Genomic DNA, 24601 nt, shown 5'->3' on the forward strand with positions numbered 1-24601 from the left:
GCCAGGATTATGTGGCTAGGTACTCCCGATTACAGCTAATGCGTGTCTTAAAACAACTTTACTGACAGCGTCACATTGATGATCTCGTGTAATAATAGATCCCAATGTTTTTTCCAAAAAAAATCACAATAATTTCGGTGATTTTATAATAAGTTTTTCGACAGTGATTTATTTACTAAATCACATTAAATATGATTTATTGGATATTAGAATGTAAAATATATGAACAATAAAATTTTTATGTTTGGCTGTCAAAAAAAATTTACTACCTAACAATAGTATCAGGGCCGGCCCTCAGCCGAAAAAGTAAAGGCCCAAGTAAAATTTTGGCGCCCCTTGTCAAAACTAGTAGACTCCCTAGGTATGTGATCACTGTAATGTAAAATATTCGGATTTGTATTTTTCTGCAGTGACGTTTTTATGAAAAATAATCTCGAGGGTGATATGTTAGGACTGTCAGGAGTTAGATATTATCAGCGCTTTGGCGCCTCGGAAATTCGGCGCCCGGGGCGAACTGCTCCAATTGCGCCCGCATAGGGCCGGCCTTGAATGATATGAATGAAATCCAGATAAGATGAGTATTCTTTTGGGGAAACATCAGGATAACCAAATAAGGAAACAGGTGGATGTAGTGATATTTGACACATAACTTTTAAATCTGATTCTGTTTACCCATGGTTTTATTCGAATTAATTCAAGATCGCGCGATGCCAGAGTTATTTTCGTACTGGTAGAGTCATCTATGTGCGTAATAACGAAACATTTTAGATCAAACAGAGAAGCCTCAAACCATAGCAAGGAAACTTACTTAACCAAAAAATTGGGATTTTTTTGCAGATTTTATTATTTCTGGTGAAAGTTTTAAATAAAAGTCATCATCACTATTGATTTTTTTATTTCTATTTTTGACAATAATTTATGATAAAATAATTATTCTAACAATAAACATTAGGCATTTTACAACAAGGATTCATTTTAATATCACAACACAAAACATGCTTTATTACATTTCCAAAAAATGTACATACCTATTTCCTTATTATCAAAATGATCACTTAGTCTTTGACACATTTATCTCCCAAAATATACTTTAATTATCTTTAGATATCTAATACCAATACCATTCGATAAATAACCAAAAAGCTAATTAATACAAAACGAGACTTTTATTTAAAATAATATTGAATACACATTGATAACACAATTCATAAATTTATGGATAAATAGTAGTTATCTTATATTAAATCTTCTACGAGTGTAATAATTCAACACAGAAAGCTTTAATATAATTCACACTATCTTTAATAATTTCAAATGTATATATTGTAAAACCAACCACACCAAGGTAAAATACGGAACCACAGACATCTTCTTAAAACCACAGAAGTATTTTTTGTTTGTAATTAATTAGAGTTCTGAAATTCGCCATTTTCAATTTCTAAAAGACTGCTATATATTCATGTTTAATATAAATATGCAAAATTACATGCAAAATAAAATAATTATCAGTCAAAAATATTATAAGTCTGTTTATAAGATTTTAATACAATATTACAACATATTAACAGTTATTCCAAGATTCCCAAGCAAAGAGGTCATTGATAAAATTTTAGTTCAGAAAACATGTTTCAAATAATATAATTTCAATTCATTAATAGATTTAGGCCACACATTTAAATAATAATATGTTGGTACGTATCATCCCCTTAGAGCAGTGGTTCTTAACCTGGGTTCAATCGAACCCCAGGGGTTCGGTGAGTCAGTCTCGCGGGTTCGGCGGAGGTCAAGATACACACCCGACTCATATGATATGTTCGCAGCTCTCAATCATCTCGGTGGAGTCAACATCATCGAAGTGAAAGAAAACCTGAAGGCTTTTTAAAAAGCTACCGTTATGGAAACGACGAACAGAGAACGATAACTTCGCAAACTTTCCCCTGCTAGACGACTGTGTAAATAAGATCGAAGATGTATCTGGAATCGGAGACATTTCTGTACCCGCAGAACTGAAGCAAGCAATTGCCACGAACTTAGATGAGCTTGCAAAGTCTCTCGACGGACACATGGGTGAGACAGGCGTTCACGTTTGGTGTTCAGACAACAGATGTCAATGATGAATACCTCGATGAAATCATTGAAATTCAGCAGAGCCAGGTTCAACAGCAACTCTTCAGAACAACAACGCTCTCAACGTTTTGGTGTCGACAAATGGTAACGTACCCTGTTATTTCTAAGAAAGCTCTGGAGATTTTCATACCGTTTGTTACAGCATATCTTTACGAGCAATCAATCCTTTTCGAGGATGCTGGACATAAAAACGAAGAAAAGGAACAGACTTTGTTGCGAAATGACATGAGAGTGGCGCTTGCCACTAACAAAGGCAACAGCAGAAGTCACACTAATTTGCAGTAAATATTCATTATTATGTTTTTGTTTCTGTGCAAAAATCATGTTTTAATCGATTTATCCTTTCTTCTTAATGGTTTTGTTCTTTCATTGTTGTGTTAATTTTGTGCACCTATGTACAAATATATACCTATGTTTTGAATTTGAAAAAATCATGTTTTATTTTTCCAATTAAGAAGGGTTCGGTGAATGCGCATATGAAACTGGTGTGGGTCAGTACCTCCAACAAGGTTAAGAACCACTGCCTTAGAGATACAACTCACTGTCTTGTAGCTAGTACTACACCACATGGATGATATATTGATCTGATATCCTCTTTCACCAATCAAAACTGAGCAAATACTTAGGTTAATGTTTATTTATCTTAATAATTATGAATTAAGTTTTTATATTGGTTTCTCTATCAATACGGACAATACGGGGAAAAAACTACACATACATCATTTTGACAGTAGTTCAATGCTTAGGGAAGGTCAATCCTTGTAAATTGCAGCGATGGTGACACTGGGATTGTTTTTATTTTAACTTAACGTCATTCATTTTAATTAGTGAATATGTATCTGCTCAACTGAAAACCCTTTAGATCAAATAAATAATAATAATTAGGTTATCTATAGGTTTAAGTAAAAATTATTCAAAATACTAATTTGGGTCGTAACTCTCTCCGTCTGTAACTCCGGTCCAACGAACTCTAGAACTTTTGCTTTGAATTTAAGTGTCATTTTAAAAATTGAAAGCTTTTTTTGTTCGGTTCAGATAAAGTACTTACATAAAATATTATATTTTTAACAGAAAATTGTTTTAAATGTCATTTTCAAGAACTGGTTGGTCGAGAATTCAGACTTTCTATGATTTTTCACTGTTCTTCGATAGCAAATTATAAAATAGATGTCATTTTATATTTAGAAATAAATTGATTTAAAACAGAAAACAAAGCCAAAACAAAATGATCTTAAAATAATAATATGCAGTCAGTATCATAATACACGTTACATTAACCTACGTACACAATGTAGCAATTCAATAATGAACGAATACTACATATACAGAAATAGTTAAATGTTATAAAATAGATTTTACAGAATATTATAATAATATTACAGAAAACATTATTTATATAAATCTAATAAAATGCATGGGAGGTTATCAAAACAAGGTTAAGAAATATATATATGTATAATCTTACTACTTTTTTCCTCAATATAATATCAGTTAAAAAATATATTTGGTGGTGAACATTCTATGTATTTATGTTACTTTAATCCTAAAAGTTCTTTGGTATATTTACTTATAATAAATGATTTTTCTCCTTCACATGTTATATTTTGGCAATATGTAATTTCAAACAGAAAATATATTATTTTCTTTTAATATGTTTATTATCCTATATTCTAAGAAAGCTAACTATCATCAAAAAAGTTCAAATCTACATCCACCTGTTACGTAGTTAGTTAAGATTATTTATTTAGTATCTTCATCGCGCTTGCAAAAATGGCTATGTGCCAGATTGGGGCAAAACATTTTTCCAATGGTTTATTAGAATTAATTCACCATCGCACTGGGAAGGAGTTATAAAACTTTTTTTTGCACCAAAATTTTCTTAAAAAATCACGGAATTGTGCCCAAACTCGGCCTATGTGCTTAAGTTAAACCGTACGTTATCCCACAATACTGATTCAAACGCTTTTTGTTGATGCATTTGAATACAAACTGGGAAGTTTTTTTACTTCCCCTGTAAAATTCGGTAAAACTCACATAGCAGGTCTTGCAAGCGCAACAGTGATAGGTTGGTAATGTATTTGTAAGGATGGGCCTGTTGAGATGCTGTCTTCACTTGTCGTCGAATGGTGTCTTGACAAAGTATGTAGTAAGTTTTCCTTTGCCCTTCACATAAGTCGGTCCACGACACTCACAGGCATATCCAGCGTTCATAAGAATCCTGAAAAATAATTATTATTTGTGACACATATACTTATATTTACAATGTACATAACAGACAGGGGTTAACATAAAAAATGAATAAATATCAACATTCAATAATGGTGTACAACAATAAGTAAGAATAATAAAAATAGTATGTAAAACAACAAAAACAAGAGACAATAAACATTGGGTGAAGTGAAGTCAAGCAAAAACAAGAGATTTTCTGAGATAAGTTCTGGGGGCTACTGGGACAATAAATATTTTTGGAATCTTGCCACTACAGTGGAAGTTATATAGTCGATATATTCTCACAAAAGATTGGGAGAGAGTTAAGTTGGTTCTTTGGAAAGGAATATGGAAAGTTTTGGTGTTGTTTTAGTAGACGGTGATTGATGTTCATTCTTGCTTTTCAGCTGAAAACATATACATACTTAATATATGTATCAGTCTACAACGTAATGTATACACCTGGATATCCATACGAAAACATAATCACATAAATGGTTCAATGGAAGGGTAAGATGTTAAAATAACTTCCCAGGAACGAGAAGCAAACAGGTATCAAATGTTCACAATTATGTGAGTACTCATGAAATTGTAAATATCATAGAAGACCCACAAATATTAACTAAATTTATTCACAGCTGAGATAGGCTGTCGATTTGAAGAGAACTGCAAGTTTCAGATGGGTAAGAGACGCCAAGAATCGGCAAATCTTAAAAGATTAAAGGTGCGCTATGTCCAAAGCCAGGCGACAGAAGGGTCATGAAGAAGAAGTAAAAAATTACATGTTCCCACCTGGCAGTATCCTCGGTGACCTGAATGCGTCCCATGGCTCCGCAAGAATCCATCCGCGATGCCACGTTCACTGTGTTGCCCCAAATGTCATACTGGGGCTTCTGGGCCCCAACTACTCCAGCAATTACTGGGCCATGGTTTAGTCCTGAAAAGAGATTTGTATATTGATGGATGATCTGGCAGTATTTATATCCAATGCTATTTTTTTTTTTTACTAGAGAAGAGTTTGTGGAGGTTATTTAGCCAGTCAACGGCATCGGCAGTCACTTCTTGATTCACCACAGACATGCTTCTGGGAAACTGGTGAAGGGAACATGCTTCTACAATGTGTTCTACAGTAATGCATGTTTTGTCTACTTATGTACATTAAAATATTCAGGCTGTTTTAGACCCCATTTGATAATTCTATTGAGTGACTGAATTGAAATAATTTCATGAATAAAGAGTGCATTTACCTATCCTCAGCTTAAACCTTTGGAAGGATTCTCGATTAATCTGATCCAGGATGGTCATCAACGCAATGGCAAAATCAACCAGGACTACGATTATGTGCTCTTGGTTCCTGCTGGCATCCTGAAAAGGGTAATCAATAATATCCATTAACATTATAACAAATTATGTATACAAATTACTTCATTACTTATAACTTGTTACACAATAGTCTCACCTTAGCTGTATTCTTCATGGGAAGCATGAAAAATAAATATCTTATAACAAAACAGTTTTGTAAAAAGTAATAAAAACTTTCTGTTAGACTGATAACTATTTTGGCACGTTGGTTCTCATCAATCAATATAATATTACACAATTAAGAAAAATATATATAAATAGGAATGTAATGTAAGTACATGTATTTTTTTTAATGAATTCCACGAAATAGGTAATTCGGTACTCTCTCATAAAAATAAATTATTCCTGCCCATCCTAAATCCCAATCTTCTTCCCATCCCCAAAGCATGCTTCCAAGTCCTAACAAATCAGTGCCCCTGGTGTAATTCACTGTGTCGCACTGGGACAGAAGTGCTCCTGGCTGGGGTGGTACATTTGTCTTGCACTGAATTATACGGATGAAAGAGCACACTTACTCCAGTTTGATCTTCTTTTCCCGGTCGAAGTCCCGAAGCAAGCATATACGTACTGCCGATAGTCTTTATCTTCTCTATGCAACTGAACTTGGGTTTCAGCAATAGCTGGAAAAAACAAAACAACTGGTGAAAACTGCTGCCCAGATAAATGTTTTGCTAATACATAGTAATATCTATGCACTTATAAGTTATTATAATAAAACAAATATGAAACTTTTTTTCACTTTAATTTTATTGACCGTAACCGGTTTCAGCTTGTCAAAGCCATCTTCAGACTGGTACAAATTATTCTTAGTCTACGGTTTATAAACATGCATAACACTTATAAGTTGACATGACTTATTATACTTAATCGAGTATGTAAATTAAACTAATAGTTCTGATTAGATTTACCTTATCAAAGTCGCAGATAATTTCATTGAGCAATCGCAGACACTCTAGTCCTTGCTTGTTGACATCATTTTCATCATAGAATTCTTTGTAGTTTGGAATGGACGCAAACATGACCGCTATGCACGAGTACCTCTCATGATACAATTCTTGCTGTGAATCCAAAAACATTACAAAAAATTAAGTGAGGTTAAAACGAATTTGCTAAATTGTTTAGATAATGAATAAAATCATTTCATAATTTCTAGTCGAGTTACAAACTCATTGCAACGATGAAGTACCGCTAGTTTGTTCCTATTTTTCTACTTTGTCTTAACCCTCTTAGTTTCAGAGCACCAATCTATCGGCACACCCACGCTGTGCTAAACGCGTCACAGCATTAACCTGTCACAGCAAGCTTTAACGTATCAAAGATACTGATTTCGGTTGTCTGTGATAAGCATTATTCCTGCGTGAAATAATTCATGCTCATTGAACTAAAATTAAAGTCATTTTTCAAAATTGGAACTTATTGTTTGAAAACTAATTTAGACAAGTGATAAATGTAGGTTCTTATCTATAAAATAACATTTGAACAGAAAATTATTTTAATTGTGATTTTTCACAGGTCTGTGCTATTTTTGATGATTAGGCCTTGCCTAGTCATCAAAAAAATACAGTGTTTATATGTAACATAGAAACACCGTGAAACAAAGAAATTGGCTAACATACACTTTTGATGTCCACCTGCAAGGGTGGGATGTAAACTGACCTCAAGTTGATTAGCTTTGTTCTTATTGAAGTCGTACAAAGGATGAAGCAAAACACCTATTCTAATGTAAATTATAAATGGTATTATTGATTCACCTACTCTACTGCAACTCATTCCCTTCAATATCCCCTCGCACAGACTCAGAAATAATGAACTGCTCTTCCTCAACCATCATTCGACAAATTATGGATATTATTCACCATTGTCCAGAATGTGTAGACTGGTCAACTCAAGTCAAAACCTTAACGTTTTTGGGATAAGTCTGAATGATTTTTGCCAGTCGCTAAACAAGTGACGGAATATTATAAGTGTCCTGTGGTCCTGACCCACGGCATATTCTTGACTTGATTCGACTTGTCACTTTATTTTCTTATATTATATCTACCATATTTCTTTGCTTTCATGTACCTTTGTCTACTCCTGTATTTTTCTTTTAACTTTATTCGTGTTATTATTTTGTAATTCGGACGATGTCCGTTAATAAATAAATAAATAATTTATGAATAGTATAATCGTACCTGGCTGGCTTTAGTTATAAGGAAATGTTCAGCAACGTGGGCAGGCAAAATGTTCTCCAACAAAATCTGAAAAGAAAAAATTTATAGCTTTATTATTGTGATGAATGTAATTTCCACATTGTCTTTAGAACGAAAGTTAAAGTCCATTCAACTTTGAGTTTCTATGGCTTAAAAAGCTTGTTCTGATCCACATATTTCATAAATTGTATTAAATAGATGAGGTGTGGGATCCCAGTTTAAGCTTCTTCATTTAGCTTATAGTAAAAATAATGTTTGAAAAAATGCTGGTGTTGAAATTTTTAGTTTCTAGGTATATTGATTTTAACAACATGACATTGATGCTACCAATTTAAAGCTCGATTGGATTCTTGTTTGTAGAGAAGAAAGCATTGACATATTTTTAAATTTAAAAGAACTCAATTACTCTTACTTATTGTGAAATCAGAAACGACTGCATCAGTATTTTGCTGCCTGCTTATTAAAAAAATTATTTTCAAAAATAGCCATCACGGGATGCCTGGCAGATGTGAAACAAAACAAGTCTTTGTATTTTTGAAAATAAAACAATTATTTTATTATTATTAAAATAAACATAAAGAAATATTTTACAAACTAAAAAATCATCACCATTTAGAATATACTGCACACTGTTTTGGCAGCCGGGCGGAAATTGCCCACGAGACATGAGGCTGGCCGAATGAAGTGTCATTCTGTGCAAAAGCGCCATCCCGTTTCCGTGCAAGAGCAACTTCCCGTATTGCCACGCTTACTACGCAAGAGTTGGTATTACCTCCCTAGGCGTGCCAAAAGATGTCTCACATCAAATCTCTAAATAGTATAAAATAAAGTCGCTTTCCGCGTCTATCTGTTTGTGTGCTTAGTTCTTCTAGCAAAGCTGGCTAAACCTTATGAGATACATCAAAATAATGTACTACGGAATTGTCTATCTTAAAATGGCCTACAGAAATGTCTGCAACTGTATATGTCTATCTCCTAAGGATAACTCTCAGCAATGCCGGGTACACATCAGCTAGTATAATATAAAGGTCTCTGCGGTGTACAGACTTATATCATTTGGTTTTAATATCAAGAGTCATACACAGGTTATTCATTTTAATATCTACCTTATTTATTCCTCTCATGGTCTCCACCTCTTCTTGTTCCACCTTCAATTTGGCTTTCCACAGGAAGTCAGTGCGAGAAGTGAACTCAATCTGGCGATCCAAGATGTGCAGCAGAACCACCACAACACCCAGCATCAAAGCTGCCTTCACGCCAAATGGAAGGGTATAGAATCTGGAACATAAGACATTTTTTTGACAAGAGCGCCCCTGTCTGTACCGTGTAAAAAAGGAACTATATCGCCACTCAGTTGGGCAGCGTTGTGAGGTGAGTTTAGATAGGGCCTGTAGGAAGGGATTTGTTAATGAGGTTCTCGAAGAGGCCCAGATTTTATGAAGGAGGAAAACAAATGCCGGTAGCTCATTCTACATATGAGCCGACTTACACAAAAACGACTTGAAGAAACTACCCATTCTCATCAAGCCAACATCAACTGTGAAGGGTGTTCCGATAGTGGCTTTTCTGTTTCGCGTATGTGTACCGGTGCACAGGGAATCAATGCTGCTAGCTCTTTAGAGCAGGCTTCATTGAAATACCTGTAGAACAGACTCAGTATACAGTGGTGCCTCACACAACGAACGCCTCGCACAGCGAATGCTGCACACAACGAACTTCCTTTTCGTTCATTTCACGATTCATACAACGAACTTCGCTTCACACAACGAAGTCGCCCGATCTTCTACGAAGCAACAATCAAACAATCAACTAATTCCAACTGCTGACATCAAGAACATCCTGGTCAAATGGAAAGCAGTTCAGGAGTTTACCAATGCCCACTATCCGGATTCCGCTGAAGCAAACAGGATCAACGACCTGTACTCCGATACTCTTGTCCGTTATTTCCGGCAGATGTTGAAGAAAAGAGAGAAACAAACGACTTTGGACAGGTTTTTCACTGCACCATCGGCGGAAAATGGATGAAGATGTGCAAGATTCGATTATTTCTTAAAATTAAAAAATGTGTGTTTTTTTCATTATGTTTTTAGATGTATCTAAATAAAAATACTAACAAAAAATTTATCTTTTTTTTATGTCATCTTACCATATTTTATGCTACAGAACGAATTATTTTTTTTAACATGTATTGTTATGGGAAAACGCGTTTCACATAACGAACTTTTCGCATAACGAACTTGCTCCTGGAACGAATTAAGTTCGTTGTGTGAGGCACCACTGTATTTACATTGCGTCTGTGCATTAGAGATGTCAATCGGTATGTTAACTATGGATTATCAATCAGACGGACTGTCCTCTTTTGCAGAGAATCAAGTATTTTTGACTCCAGCTTAAAAATCAATTACAATTTTTGGACATACTTGAGATTTGTACAGGCTTAGCAGCTGGTGACTAACGAAGAATCTGCTAGACCTATATAAGACAAACACAGAACTACTTTTGACTATGTCCAAACTGCTTGTGGTACTAGAACCACCACCTCTTACTTATCCTTTCCACTAAAACAACTTTTGGCTAAAGAAATTTTAAATACTTTTAAAAAAAGCTATACAGTGCTCTTCCACTAGTCATTAGACAGAACTCGACATACTTTAAATATAAATCCGATACAAACTTTTGGATCATCGACTTAGACAGATCTAATTTCAAAGTTTTTATTAAAACCAATTTATAAGTATGCATTTCCAATGGTACGATATTGATTGTTTTTTAACATGAACATAATATGTACATATTGTGTTGTTCTTTGTATTTATGTTATAAACTGCTGTAAACTATTATAAACTCAACACAAGAGTTCCTAGTGAGACAGGCACAACATATCACCCATGTAATGGAATTAATAAAGATGAATTAATAAAAATTTATATAAAGACGGCAAGTTTCTTGGAAGCCAGATTTACTAAGACTTCTATGGAGCCCCAATACTTGAGCCGTTCTGAGATACTTACTCCAAGCATTTTAATGGAGTATTTATTAGGAAGGTTGCTCCCATTGATTTGCACCATGATTAATAGCAAATATTAGCATCTTGAGATGTTGTTTAAGGATTTAATTGTGATCATAAACATCATTGCTTTAATCCCTGGAAGTCCTCTGGGAAATGTCTCACAACACTAGGCGAAACCCTTGAGCCATGGAGCACCCTTCGAATAAATGGAACACGGTTTGTATCACTTATGTATAAGTTTTTTAAATTCAATACCATATTTCATACAATAATTCATGAATAGAACCTTCACAGAACTTGAAAACTTTGATATTTGTTGAATCGTTCAAAATTCTGTAAAACAACCCATCCTAAGTGTGTAACAGTTATATTTGCCACGCCTGCAAGAAAGAACTGTTACTGAATCTCGGCTGGCTGATAACACTGACACTAGGCTGGTTGCGCCTCTCTGGTGTTGTTTAAATTAAAGGAAGAAGATTGGAACGCGGTGAAGATGGTTTTTGTCCGGCAACCGGGAACTCAGTACCGAGCGGGCAAGCGGCTGGACTGGACATTCTGAATTCCCTGGGCGGGTGATCTCTGACGAAATTGCAGCACGTTAGCTTGTTAAACCTATTACTGTAAACTGTCTCTTTAAATTACTTTTATTCTGTAGATATTAACAGATCTATATGGTGCTTTACATTCTATCTCAGGTTAGTTGATCTCATGGTTTCTATGTCACTTTTGCGAACTCATATTGTTACATCTTAAATTCCTTATTGCCCAGAGCTTCCTTATCGAACCTGGCACATGGCCCTGAGTTATTTAATCTGTTAATTAAAATTATAAAGTCTCACATTCTAATTGCTAATTTTTTTTTTTTTTTTTTTTTTTTAACTATAATAAATATATTTGTTAACTTTCACATTATTTTTATTATTTTAACAATGAAATGTTTTCTTGTAGAAAACCCAGTTAAATACAATGGCATCCAGCGTGTGTTGTATTTAATCTTGTTACAATGAGTTGGTTTTGATTATTATAATGGCCCTAAAGAAATTCATCTTATTACAAGTTCTTTTGTGACTTACTCATCTTCCATGCTGTGAATTTCTTGATACTGAGCAAATATCTCCACAGTGCTGAAGAGGGTCACGTGAAACACCAGGGAAGCAGTCATCAGGAAAAGCTTCAGCAAGAAGCCGACTCGCAGAAACACTGATATGGCTGCTAGGGTTAGCGCTGAACTGTACAGATAACTCTGAAAGAAAAATAAGTAATTAAATTTTTAAAAGCTTTGTACATAAATTCAACACAGAATTTAATTTTAATTTATATGTACTTATACTATACTTTATACCTACATCATGTACAAACTTTGTCACTAAAACTAACACAAAAACAAAAAATAATAAAAAAAGTGACTGAGTGCAGCAAAGTCCTGTTTTAACTCGACAGTTGTGCATTTCGTAAAAAAAATTGTTTATGCAATCCATTCCCATTTTGGAAAACCTGCTGTGCCCACTTTATTATTCACTTATTCAAGTCTTACTTTAAATAGATGGCTTTCTTTGACTATAGTTCAGTACCAGTCGGTGGCTTAGTTGACATCGCGTTTGGGTCACCCACCCAGGCGAAGTGTGTTCGATTCCTCGGCTGGCTAAGTCCTCCATCACAACACAAGCAAAATTTTCAGCTTACTGTGGTGGTAGTAGGAGATTTTCAAATATTGTCAGGTTATTCGTAACCCGGGAAAGTTTGTCTTTCTTTAAAAAATAAATAAATAAATTTTAAATTTGCAATCTTTGTGTTTATTTGGACTTTCTTATTCGCACTTTTTCAGTATTGGTACCTACCTGCCTCAAGAAATTTTGAAAAAGAATTGTCATTGAGATAGTCATGTTACTTTGGACAAATTGTATAACTCTTATTTGAAATTTTAAAAAAGGTAAACTACTAGTACAGATGTCATAGAAACTTCTCAAGATTTATGTGCAAAACTAGGTACCTACCCTGTTAAGTTATAAAAGTTACGTTGAATTAATATTCTCCTGATTCTCGCTACTACATTCGTACTCCAAATACATCTAAACATGCTTAAATTTGTAAAAATGATGTAACTTACCGGTACTGATTCGATCAAAGTCCGTTCCTCTATGGTCATCGGAGTGATGGCCATCATATCAGAAACAGAGGTGGTATTGTCAAAGATTTCCATCGGTTCGACCTCTATCTCAAAGTTGACCTATGAAATTAATAAAATATATTAGTTTACGCAACGGTACGTAAAGTATTTAACCGTTTGGGTGCCAATCGTCGATTTGTGTTTTAACGAAGATTGCTGATCGTCGATCTCCGTCGATTGCGTCAGTCGTGTTCTGATTCGCGCGTACGTCTGTACGTAAAATTCTCATTTTTTCGAAACGCCTGGACTTCGGGATCCTCCTCCGCGTGATTCTTAACCAATATTCTTCAATAAAACACCGAAAAAATCATTGAAATCCTTGAAAATTCAAAGAATTTATGGGGTTTTCAAAAAATATATAGTTTCATAAAAAATAATGTTTTTTTGGTGGCATTTTACAAGCAACTGTATGTTTTTTTTGGCACTCAAACGGTTAAAAAAATATATTCCATTGATAATTTATTGAATACTTACCAAATTTATAACAGCACATGTAGAGATGAGGAACACGGAAACCATAAACACAGCCAGCCTTAGACATCTACTTCCAGAAACAACCTGTGAAGATAACTCAAGATGATATTATTTTGCTTAAGAAAATGTAAAAAGTGCAATGTGTGAAATAGCGACCATTCGGACAGCTGGGGAATTTTACAATAGATAAATAAAATCAGCCTTACTAAAGAAAAACCACTTCACATTCGTTGAACGGTGGTTTTGTTACACATTGTATAAAGACTGAATAAGTTTAGATTCGAGTTGGTACTAATAAAAAATATCTTTAACTGGGCTCCGAAAGAACCTGACAATGCATGAAATTCCTGCCTGTGAGTAAAGTTAGAGTAAGTTAGGCCGGTAAGTTAGGTTATTTCGGACAGATTTTTCTTTAATTAACTGTTACTGCGTGAATTAAATAAGAATTCTATGAAAGTTATGATTTTTAATAACACAAATCTTTTATGCGTGTGAAGGTAAATATAAATAATATTTTTATATAATATTTTAATATAAATACATTTTTGTTGTTAATCTCTGAGAATTATTTTAATATATTTATTGTACAAACGAGATTAAAAGTGAGGTGACAGTTTTCTTGGGAATTCGCTAAATAAAAGAAATCAAATCTTCAAAAAGAAGAAATTTTTACAATACCTTAGAAATATTACAAAATTCAATGAGGAATTTCAAGTTAATACAACAGATAGACAGCCCCCTTCGACTGTGTAAACAATGTATACATCTATCTATAGTATTTTACGTCAGTTTCTATATTATGGAGTAATGTTATCACATGCACGGTTGTTTATCAAATGAATAAAATTTTCACCATATTTTTTAGTAAGACCGTATGTGCTTAATAGTTATTAAAACTTGCATAATCATGTCCACATGCAGAGCTTATTCCTTTCATTCCTTTGCCCAAAGTAATATAATGCATTTGATGAAAGTGATATGTATTATTTGCTTGCCGCATGGAGCTAAAAATTGATTAGATACATATATATTGTCTATTGCAGTGGCATGAACCACATATTATTATGAAATGTATTACGTATAACTTGAAATATGTATATTTAGAATAAATAATAATACAAGAAGTGCCTTGTGCGCATGTTGCGTGATCCAAATACATATTTCTCTAATCAAGGCGTAAATTTCCAATACAAAACTGTGTTTACAAAATTCAAATGGGATGGAGATCTACAATGTCAGGGGAGTGTAAATGAGATGGAGTCCTGGGATGTTGAGCTAAATGTAACGTTTGAACAGATTTGTATGGATGGTACTTCTAGTGTTATTCTTTATTCTATTTATGTATACTACAACATAAATAACAGTCTCACTACCTGGATAAAATAAGAATATGCCATCCACAAAAAAAAAAATATGGTTGGACAGAAGGAAATGGAGAGCACACTTAGAGCAATTTTTCGAAAGAATGGAGCTATAAAAATCATTCAAATGTCATTATTCAATATTTTAAGAGAAAGGGGCAATTCGTTTTTAATCAAATATGAGTTGACTTTGAAGCAATGTTCGATTCTATCCAATGTTGAGTATGTATCACATAATCACTAACTAAGTAACTAACGATCACTCCTTTTCTCAGAATGGGTAGGCAGAGAGAATGAACCGCCAACCAACTCTGTCTCGGTACACACTCCTTGCTTCATTCACAAATCGTCTCATATATAACCTTCTGTTATTCTAACTCTTAACATTGCCAGAATCAAGTTTATTTTATATCATTATTACACATCCCAGTAAAAGCAAACCAGAGGCAGTACGAGAAAGAGGTGGACAGGTAGTATAGTGCAGGAGAGGATTGGACCAGGTCGGGAAGGAATGAGGACTGGAGGCCAATGGTGAAGGCCCGCAGCCAGTGAAGAGCATTTATGGTGGGGGCCAAATTTCAACCCGGGATGAAGTACATAATGATTATTGTACTATGTATCATGATTGATTTTAATACAAAATTATTTAGGTCACCGGATAAAATGGAACAGTGACAAAACAGAATGTGATAAAATAATAGGTTAGGTGAGGGATTATTATAGTATAAACATGAAGTTAGCAGTATTAGAGGTATTAGATTATACAGAGTTCATTAGAGTAGACAGTTTGTAAGCGGTGGCATTTTCCCAAGCCGTCTTCTCTCACCCCAGATCTCACATAGTATAGATGTTGGTCTAAATAACATCCGTCATCTTTTGTATCAGATGTAATAAACCAGTTGTTCATAACCATGAGTATTTACTAAATCTAACACTCATTAATACCACCATTCAGAATTGCTTTAGCCATGTTTGGTGACCAGATCTGAATAGCCAGGTTCACCTTCCATTTCACATTCACCACCTTCTTGTTTTTTTTTGTATTTGCGACGGTGCAATAATTGTAAGGATGCATTACCCGTTCGGCAGGTTTAAATATAGTTTCTTTTTGATAAAATATTTTCCACACAAAAGATAAGAAATTAAAAATGGGGAAGACTTGGTTCACATTTTTAAATGCATATACATTTATTTATTCATGCTCTCCATAAAACGGTTATGCACCAATATATTATGGATTACATACAGTTGGAACTGTTACAAAGATATTGGTGTAAAATATTTACATGAAATTATCAGACAGCAATGTCTTTTCCGCCATTCAAAAGAACCGGTGTAAAAGGCAGAACTACCCTTCCCGCTGGAAGTGCGTTAACTTTTCTTCAAAGTGTTATTTTGTAGTGGAACCAAATATTACACTTACTTGTCCAGGTTTAGCACAATGATCGGAGTAATCGTGTCTTGTCATATTATGGGGCACGTCATTTGGTTGGTGCAAGTCTTCACTGCTGTCCTCAATGGGACCCCCGTCCAGCCAGCAGAGGTACACGAACAGGGATAGGGTCACAAATGTGGGGCCAAAGGATGCATACAGCACAATGCCCCTGAAATAAAAACAAAACAAATCTATTGCAGGGTTGGCCAGCAAAATTCTGTAGGCAAATAAACGGTTCTCCAAAAAAATAATTGGGGGGGGGAAAGTGAAATAATTCAAATATGCACGACCAATCACAATCAAATATGGGCTCAATTAACCAATTGACTTTGGTGATGTCTATGACCTTGAGAAAAAATGACATACTGAAAAATCATAGATAGTCGGAAAAGAACATTTTCAACAGACGAGTTATTCAAAGAATCTAAACTATTCTGTATCCGTAAACTATTTATTTTGCAAACTATGAAATACATCTTTAAAAACAAAAATAAATTCGTAATAAATGAAAACAGAACCAACATTAGAAATAATAATGTATTTTATACCCCCCAAACGAACACAAAACAAATGCAAACACACTGCAGTTTCATTGGACCTCGTACTTTCAATCTTTTACCGAAAAATATTCAAGTGATTACTAAACTTCCTCAATACTTAAAAGAATTAAAATCATGGCTTTTCGATACAGCAGATGAAACTTTTTTTATTTAATTTGTATCAATTTATGTTTCTCATAAAATATCGACCAAATATTACACTAAACACTTATAACTTCACGATACACTATTGTAAACACTTTTTATACAAACCGCTTAGACAAAATGTAATCTTTTTTTAATTTATATGCCCACAATTTGTTTATTTCTAGGTGCAATAAAATAATAACTTAAATATATTACCCACGCACAGGCTGCGCCTTAGTGGGTTCCCATTATTCGTATTGATTTATATAATAATGAATATAATTAATGTAAAAATTGGGAAAAATAAAGGAATTAAAAAAAAAAAATAAAAAAAAAATTGATTCCAAAACTGTCAAAGAAGCAGCGTACATCAAAGAAAAGTATTTTCTAAAGCAATATCTAGAGCAAGCGATTCAGAACTTATTCTTCATACAGTTCCGTCCCGGGAACAATGGATTGGATAACCAACACCCCTGCCTTAGGTCACCCTAAAGGCCCGAACAAACCGCCGCGATCAAAGCGCGTCCGCGATCCCGTGCACGGCGGCGATCAGATGTTGTGTATGAACTTGTAGCAATGTGTTCACATCGAAGCGTTCTCTGATTGCCCGCGGCGTCCTGTGCAGCGTCTGGACGCGGCGATCGCCCGCGTCCACGATCAGTTACTGCTTGCAGGATCTGCACGCTGCACGCAACGTAATTATCTCTGAGTTTGTGGTATTTCTCATGATGTCGGATACAAATACAGAGAGAATGATTAACGAAATTAGCAAGCATCGTTTACTTTATGACACTTCACATCCAGAATATAAAAATAATAGAAAGAAGTATCAAGTTTGGAAAGAAATAGGAGAATTATTGGGATTAAGTGGTAAGTTTTAGAAAAAATATATTTATTTTTATAGGACATACATTTTTATGAATTAATATTTTCACGAATTAACATCTTCTGTTTTCACCTAGCGATATTTGTTTATACTTGAGTAAATATCAATATTATATCAGTGAACAAAACTACAAAAAACATTAAAAACACGCCTTTTTTAGAAATTATTTTCTCTTAAAAAATTGTATCAGTAATTTTTTCACAAAAACAGAAGTAATAATTCTTCTTCAGATTCGTCTCCAAACATGATTATGATTATTTAAATGGTTTCCGCTCCGAGCTATACCTACCACACAACCGACACGAACGTACGAGTGCCACGGACGCCAGCTGATCGCTAGTTGATCGCTAGTTTGGTGCTGCACGCACACAGGACGCTCACCGTGCAAGCCATCGCGGACGCAAAATGATCGCGGCGGTTTGGTCTTGCCTTTAGTGGTTCGCTACGTTTGGTAATTTAGCAGGGGTGCCCGGGTTCATCGGGTAACATGTATTCAGGATGCACCTGCTCATCAGCTGCGTAGCATGCCAGATCGGGAGAGGCTGGTTTGGGGACACGCTTTGAACTCTCCAACTGGTCTCTCGACCCATCACCTTGCACCGCAGCGGGAGGGATATATTCATACGTCCGTCACTCCTGGACACACTGATACCTAGATTCCTACTCCTCATACATTTTTCCTTCCCAAAACATCTTCTCTTTCCTTTCCTTAAAATGACCCTCTACACAGCATCCCTATAGATGAAATTATTTTCCTAAATACATCCTGAATGGGGAAAAAAAATATAAATATAATAATGTTAGATATTTACCTGGGAACTGTGAGGAGCTGTATTATGGAGAGGGCGAGGAAAAGAGCAGAAGAACAAGCCACGTAGCAGCGGAACTGCAGATCAGGTTGACTCCGGTACTGCACCTCGTGTGCCCGGTGCCTGAACCACAGGACCACGGGGTTCAGCTCATCTGAATTAAATCTACAAATAGAAAAATGTTTTGTTCAAATAGTTGTGTTATTTTATTATGGGTATTTACAAACATATCTAACAAAACCCTTTGTTTTGCTTAACACTCCAGTCAGGCACTGCAGGTTTTAAAGATTTTTCGATAACGATGTTACTTTTAGTACAGGTGAAAATATTTTTTTAGAAATTCTTGGAAAAAAACTTTTTTTTCCTGATTTCTTGACAATATTGTATTACATTTGTAAATAATTAGAAGTTATAACTAAACATAAAAAAGCTAAAAATTAAATGAGTGAGTAACTTCAAAATGGATTTTATGCGCGATCATAACTCATAACACAACTTTCGTGTACCTGACTGCTTTCTCCATCTTCACGAGGGCCACTATTATTGTGGTCCGCGGCAATTGAGTGGTTATAACTCTTTGACTAGCCCCCTCACTAATAAACCTGTTTTTAATTGTACGCAATCAATTAACAACCATACCATGGTTGCTTATCAGTTGTGTAAAATTAACAACACGTTTATTAGTAAGGTCCTTTATCTTTGCATTTTGTCCCTGACCTGTTGAAAAATACGGTTTGAAAAAGTTTTCCAGATAAAAAAAATCATCAACTTACTTGCAATCCCAGCATGTGTTGCTATTCGGCAGGAGATTCGTCTCAATCATCGCAATACTCTGAAAACACATTATTATTTTGACAGATTGATATTCAATTTTACCCGCCATTTATATTATGAAATATGCAACGACTGACAGCGCTCGACACCACTGCCAGGGATGTGATGCCCAAAAAAATTAATTCCCCAGAAGTAGAGGTGAAATTTCAGTGAATTCCCTAGATTCCGGGGGTACCACCTTGGCGAAATACGCCCGCAAATAATAATATAACACACGCGTCGGGGGGGGGGGTAGTCATTGAAATAAAGGTCTTTGAATATGGTACTTCTTTTATTTTCAAATATCACATAAGTCGTTAGTTATCTTACATGGAAATTTTTTATTTTGCTGTTGGCAATTTTTAATTGTTGTTTCTCAATGGCATCACCGGCTAACCAATCTGACAGCTGACAGATCTCGTGTGTCAAACCAATTTATGATTGTATGCATAATTACATTTATTTATTAATAAGAAGTATTTCTCTTCAATTTTGGTATGTGGCACTATATGTCATGAGATCTATGATGTTGCTAAAATTATCATACAAGATTACAGGAAATACATTTCAGTCAGACAGGTACATGGTATAGAGGAGAGGTTATAAGATTAAATAATTATTTACAATTGGATACTAAGAAGAGGTAATTATTTACAATTCCGACACACTAAATAGCTAATTATTTTAAATGCATTACTTGCCTACTTTAGTTATTATTTATTACAGTTTAAATTGAAACGAAATACTGCTTTTGTTAACGATACCAGCGTGGCGGAATAGGCAATAATTTGGAAAAAACATAGTAAATTGTTAAGGTCAAATACTAGCAATATATAACATAGCGATGCCTTCATCTGAAATTGTATACGTTTTACCGGGAAGTAGAAGATTACAATTCCAATAAAAAATGCGCTCATATCTAATTTCACAATAGTTTGACAGTAAATGAGTAGTTTTAATTTTTTCACTAAGTTAATCCTATCTTCTTTCCAAATGTGAATCCAATAGAGCTTTGAATTGGTTTGTATTAGTTGCATCGATGACATATTGTGGGAGTTTGTTCCAAGCATCCACCACCCTATTTGCATATGGTTACATAATTTGTATATAATTGTAATGTATATAACATATGGTTATATAATTTGTATAACGCTGTTTTTCTGAAATACCATCTACAAATGTATGTCTGTTTTGCAGATTAAGGCATCGATAGGTTATATTCATTGTAATTGGCTTCTGTGATTATGGCTTCTGGTTATCCGCCGAAGATTTTAATTTAGATTTTAGCAAGGAACAAGAAGATTTGGATTGACAGTGTTATTAAAAGTAATAATTTTTGGATGATTTGTATAGCGCCGTTTCAGTGAAATATAACCTCAAGGGCGCTTTAAATTATTAGTACAGATTGAAGTTTGGCACTTGGAATGAATGATACAGAAGTGAAATGACGAGGACATAAAGCGGGCAAAAATCTGTACTGTTACATGCCGAACAAAACCCAGAAGTTTAGTTAATCATAAATACTATTATCCAATTTGTCAACCAATGTTTTCCCTATTTTGAAATCTAAGCAGGAATTTGTTGAGGAAATTAATGTTTTGGAATGCAATATTCCGGATAATGTTTTGGTTGACAAACGGTTTCTGATTTTCGTTTTATTTAGATTAATTATTGAAAATAATCTCTCTACTGTTGCACTTGAGTGCGGCAAACACAGGATTGTTAAAATAAATTTTGAAAGTCTAGGAAATTTGAGGGTATCATCGCCCAATTTGGTTTGAGTAATTCTCAACCAAAATTGTAGTATCGAATCGTCAGGCGATGGGTCAAAATCAAAACATTGCAACTCTCTCCACTCTCTGTCAAGGTCATTTAAATCTCTCTCTCCTACCAGATTTGGAAATAACATTGCCATAGGAGCGATCGACCTGCAATGTTGTGCCTTGACATTAACCGGATCTATTTCTTTTAAATGTTTTAAGATTTGAACTGTTTTGTCTTTAAAATTAAATCTTTTTAAAATTTGGCTAACGCCTTCAATGTAAAATTCTAAACATCGCTTTCTTAAATTATCTAGACTTTCAGAATCAACTTCAATTAGCCCGTTTGCTATTTTTCCAGTTAGCACACCACCCAAGTACACATGTTCTAATGTAAGAAAATATCGCGGATTGTTATGTTCAACATCTACTAGCTGGGTCCGGTTTAAATAATTCGGTTGTATATAACAACCTAAAAGAGTTTTTAGAGTTGATTCTACGCGGCTATATAGGAGATGGATTTTAATTTTTTCGGACTGCATCTCTAAATTGAGATCATTAAAAAAAGGTAATGCAAATTCTAAAAAATACAAATACATTTTGACTATGGGATCTCTGAGTTTGTCTAAGATAGAAGCGGCTGCTGGAATTTTTTCCTGAAGATGAGCATGGGTAAAGTATAAAACGAGTGCTTCGTATTAACTGTTTATATAACTGTTTTTTAAATAGGAATATACGTCCCTTGCTAAATCTTCCACGCCTGATGGAATCTTTTCACATGCATTGCTAGCACACAAGTGAAAAGAGTGACACACACATTTCATAACAAAAAGACCTGGTATATCATTTTTTAAAAGAGCAGAAAGCGAATGCCTCGAACCCATCATCACATTGGCACCATCTGCAGCAAAGCCCACCATATTAGCAGCATATGGGATATTATTTTTACAAAAAAAATCTTTAATTTCATTATACATACTATCAGCAGTTGCAGAAGGCACAGGAACTAAGTTCAAAAATACATCTACTATTTGGTTTATACTATTATCAAAAACTCTACTTATTAAGGCTAAATGTTTAATGCTGCTAATATCAGTGGACTCGTCGACAATTAATGAAAATTTATTGTCCCTTAACAACTTACAAACATTTTCAAACCCAACACTCCCCGTGACGTTGTTGACGATTGCTGTGCATTTCTTTCTGCCACAAGTCACCTTTTTGGCAATTTCAGAGTCCGGATAGAGAGCTTGGCCTAACTTGCTCAGATGGTCCATGGCTTTAAATGGAATGTTGTGTTCTACAGCAAAGGCGGCCAACCTGAAATTATAAATAAATAATTAACAATATAGTAGATACAATAAATTTAGAAATATGTAATAAGAATTGGGAAGATTTATTTCATAATAATATACTATAGATTAAACCTTATCATATTGTAAAATAAATTATAAGTACATTTTAAAATCAGTAGTGTAAAGATGTACCATACCTTATCTCAGCTTCTTTTATTTTTGCGGCTTCTGTCATCAGTTGTTGCACCCTAGGCATTGATAACAGCGTGTGTTGGGAAGCGGCAGCTCTGATATTAGTAATATGTTTTGTTCCCTGGGCATGTTTTTGGATTTCAGATTTGCCACATACAAAATCTTTACTACAGGCATGGCAAAAAAAAAATGTTGGCCCCTTCTTACTTCTTTTCAGCCAGCCTTTGAAATTCTCCTCACATTCCCATTTTTCTTGGTATTTTTGGGCATATATTTTTTTAGGCTTCTTGGCTGAAGGAGCTTCTTCTGCATCCGAAAGGTTCCTCCTCGTGCCGGACGTTGAAGGAATATCCATCGTGGCCTGTAATAAATATTATATTATATTCAGGATGCACTTTACCAAACACATAATAGTATAAGTTGTGTTAAACACCGAACATTGAACTTATAACTTATTCCTAATGCTATTACACTAATCCTGTAGTTTGCTGATTGTGTAACACTAATCCTGTTATATGTTTATTAATTGGAAAGATATACATCGATACTTAGTAATAATATGTAGGCTTATAATATTGTACTTTTCCAAATAAAACACTTTTTTCTTAGTAAAATAATAATATCAAAGTATGTATGTCACTTACCACTGAATTAGAAATGAAATTCCGAATAAAAATCACTTTTCAATATAAAAATCAAGCGCGATCACCTAATCACCTTTCAAAGCAACAGAAACTTCGAGAAAATTCCTTGTAATAAATAAACATGGATAAAAACGTAACCTGAAACCAATTTTTTTTTTTAAAGGATTCCCCATTCATCCTTTTAGATACATTTTGAGTTGTCAGTGTTAAAAACATTTCTTGTAAGTAAATCTACAATATTGATTCATGGAATGGGAATTTCTTTAAAAAAAAATTTGCGACTAGCAATACCAGTAGTATTGTCATATGTAAAAAAAAAATTTTGCCCGAGTTCCAAATTTCCCTAGATTTTGTGCTGATTTCCCTTTTCCCTAAAGAATATTTTTCTCCCCTAGATATAGGAAAATTTCCCTAGACATCACATCGCTGACCACTGCTCTGCTGCTGAGATCAAAAATAGGAAGAACACGAGGATAAAGCAGATTTCTATGAACATTTTAGTTTGCGAAAATTCCAATAGGTAGTGAATTTGTCTAAAAGTTCGTCGGGTTCGAAATAATAAAGGACCAAATACTTTGTTTAGCGACCAATTTATAGTTTTATCCACCAACCGGTTTCGCTTAGTGAACAAATTTAAACACATTCACTTGATTCATTAAAAATATTATGCTAAACCACAAAGTGATTGATTTTTATGAAAACGGAAATAATTATTATCTCCATTTCTCACAAAATTCATGTGTAGTTCAAATTTTGTTATAAATTAAATTTAGGTTAGTTTTTTGTAAGCGCTGTGTAACGGTAAAAAATATGTATAAACTTTATTGGCGAAAAGAAACATGAATCAGTATTATTTATTGGTAACAAAACACGTAAAATACTATTGCCACAAAGGTAGCAATACTACCTATTTTATAAAGTGTCGTATAAAGCAAATTATATTGGAGAAATAATTACCGTAATTCCAATATTTTTTGCAAGCGTCGAGTCAGTAATATTTGCGAAGGGTTTATCAGCTCCCCAGCATTCCACGTATTTGGTCATCTTACTGGATGGGCGGGACCTGCTCGGAAGACCTCCTGGAGTTGCTAAAAAAAACATAAATTAATCATAACCCAAGTAATTCTATTTACCCATCCCATAATGCAAAAACTGAAAAGATTCTCAATTTAAAAAGGGT

General features: G+C 34.4%; 1 protein-coding gene across 1 annotated transcript in view; it reads right to left on the reverse strand.

The window, feature by feature from the left end:
- Window positions 1-1074: 1074 nt before the first annotated feature.
- Window positions 1075-24601, reverse strand: part of Ac76E (adenylate cyclase type 2 Ac76E) — a 400108-nt gene continuing 376581 nt past the window's right edge. The window contains exons 11-24 of the mRNA XM_089633305.1: window positions 24379-24509; window positions 19491-19549; window positions 18721-18882; window positions 16325-16505; window positions 13541-13624; window positions 13007-13126; window positions 11973-12142; window positions 8996-9167; window positions 7872-7937; window positions 6606-6755; window positions 6213-6317; window positions 5583-5700; window positions 5128-5272; window positions 1075-4345 (exon numbers count right to left, since the gene is read on the reverse strand). Of these exons, the coding sequence (XP_089489431.1) occupies window positions 4237-4345; window positions 5128-5272; window positions 5583-5700; window positions 6213-6317; window positions 6606-6755; window positions 7872-7937; window positions 8996-9167; window positions 11973-12142; window positions 13007-13126; window positions 13541-13624; window positions 16325-16505; window positions 18721-18882; window positions 19491-19549; window positions 24379-24509 (1772 nt within the window). The 3' untranslated portion in view covers window positions 1075-4236. The remainder of the gene's footprint in view (window positions 4346-5127; window positions 5273-5582; window positions 5701-6212; window positions 6318-6605; window positions 6756-7871; window positions 7938-8995; window positions 9168-11972; window positions 12143-13006; window positions 13127-13540; window positions 13625-16324; window positions 16506-18720; window positions 18883-19490; window positions 19550-24378; window positions 24510-24601) is intronic.

This window comes from Hesperophylax consimilis, chromosome 7 (genome assembly GCF_061612785.1).
Source record: "Hesperophylax consimilis isolate HC1 chromosome 7, BYU_Hcon_1.0, whole genome shotgun sequence".
Taxonomy (NCBI): Eukaryota; Metazoa; Arthropoda; class Insecta; order Trichoptera; family Limnephilidae; genus Hesperophylax; species Hesperophylax consimilis.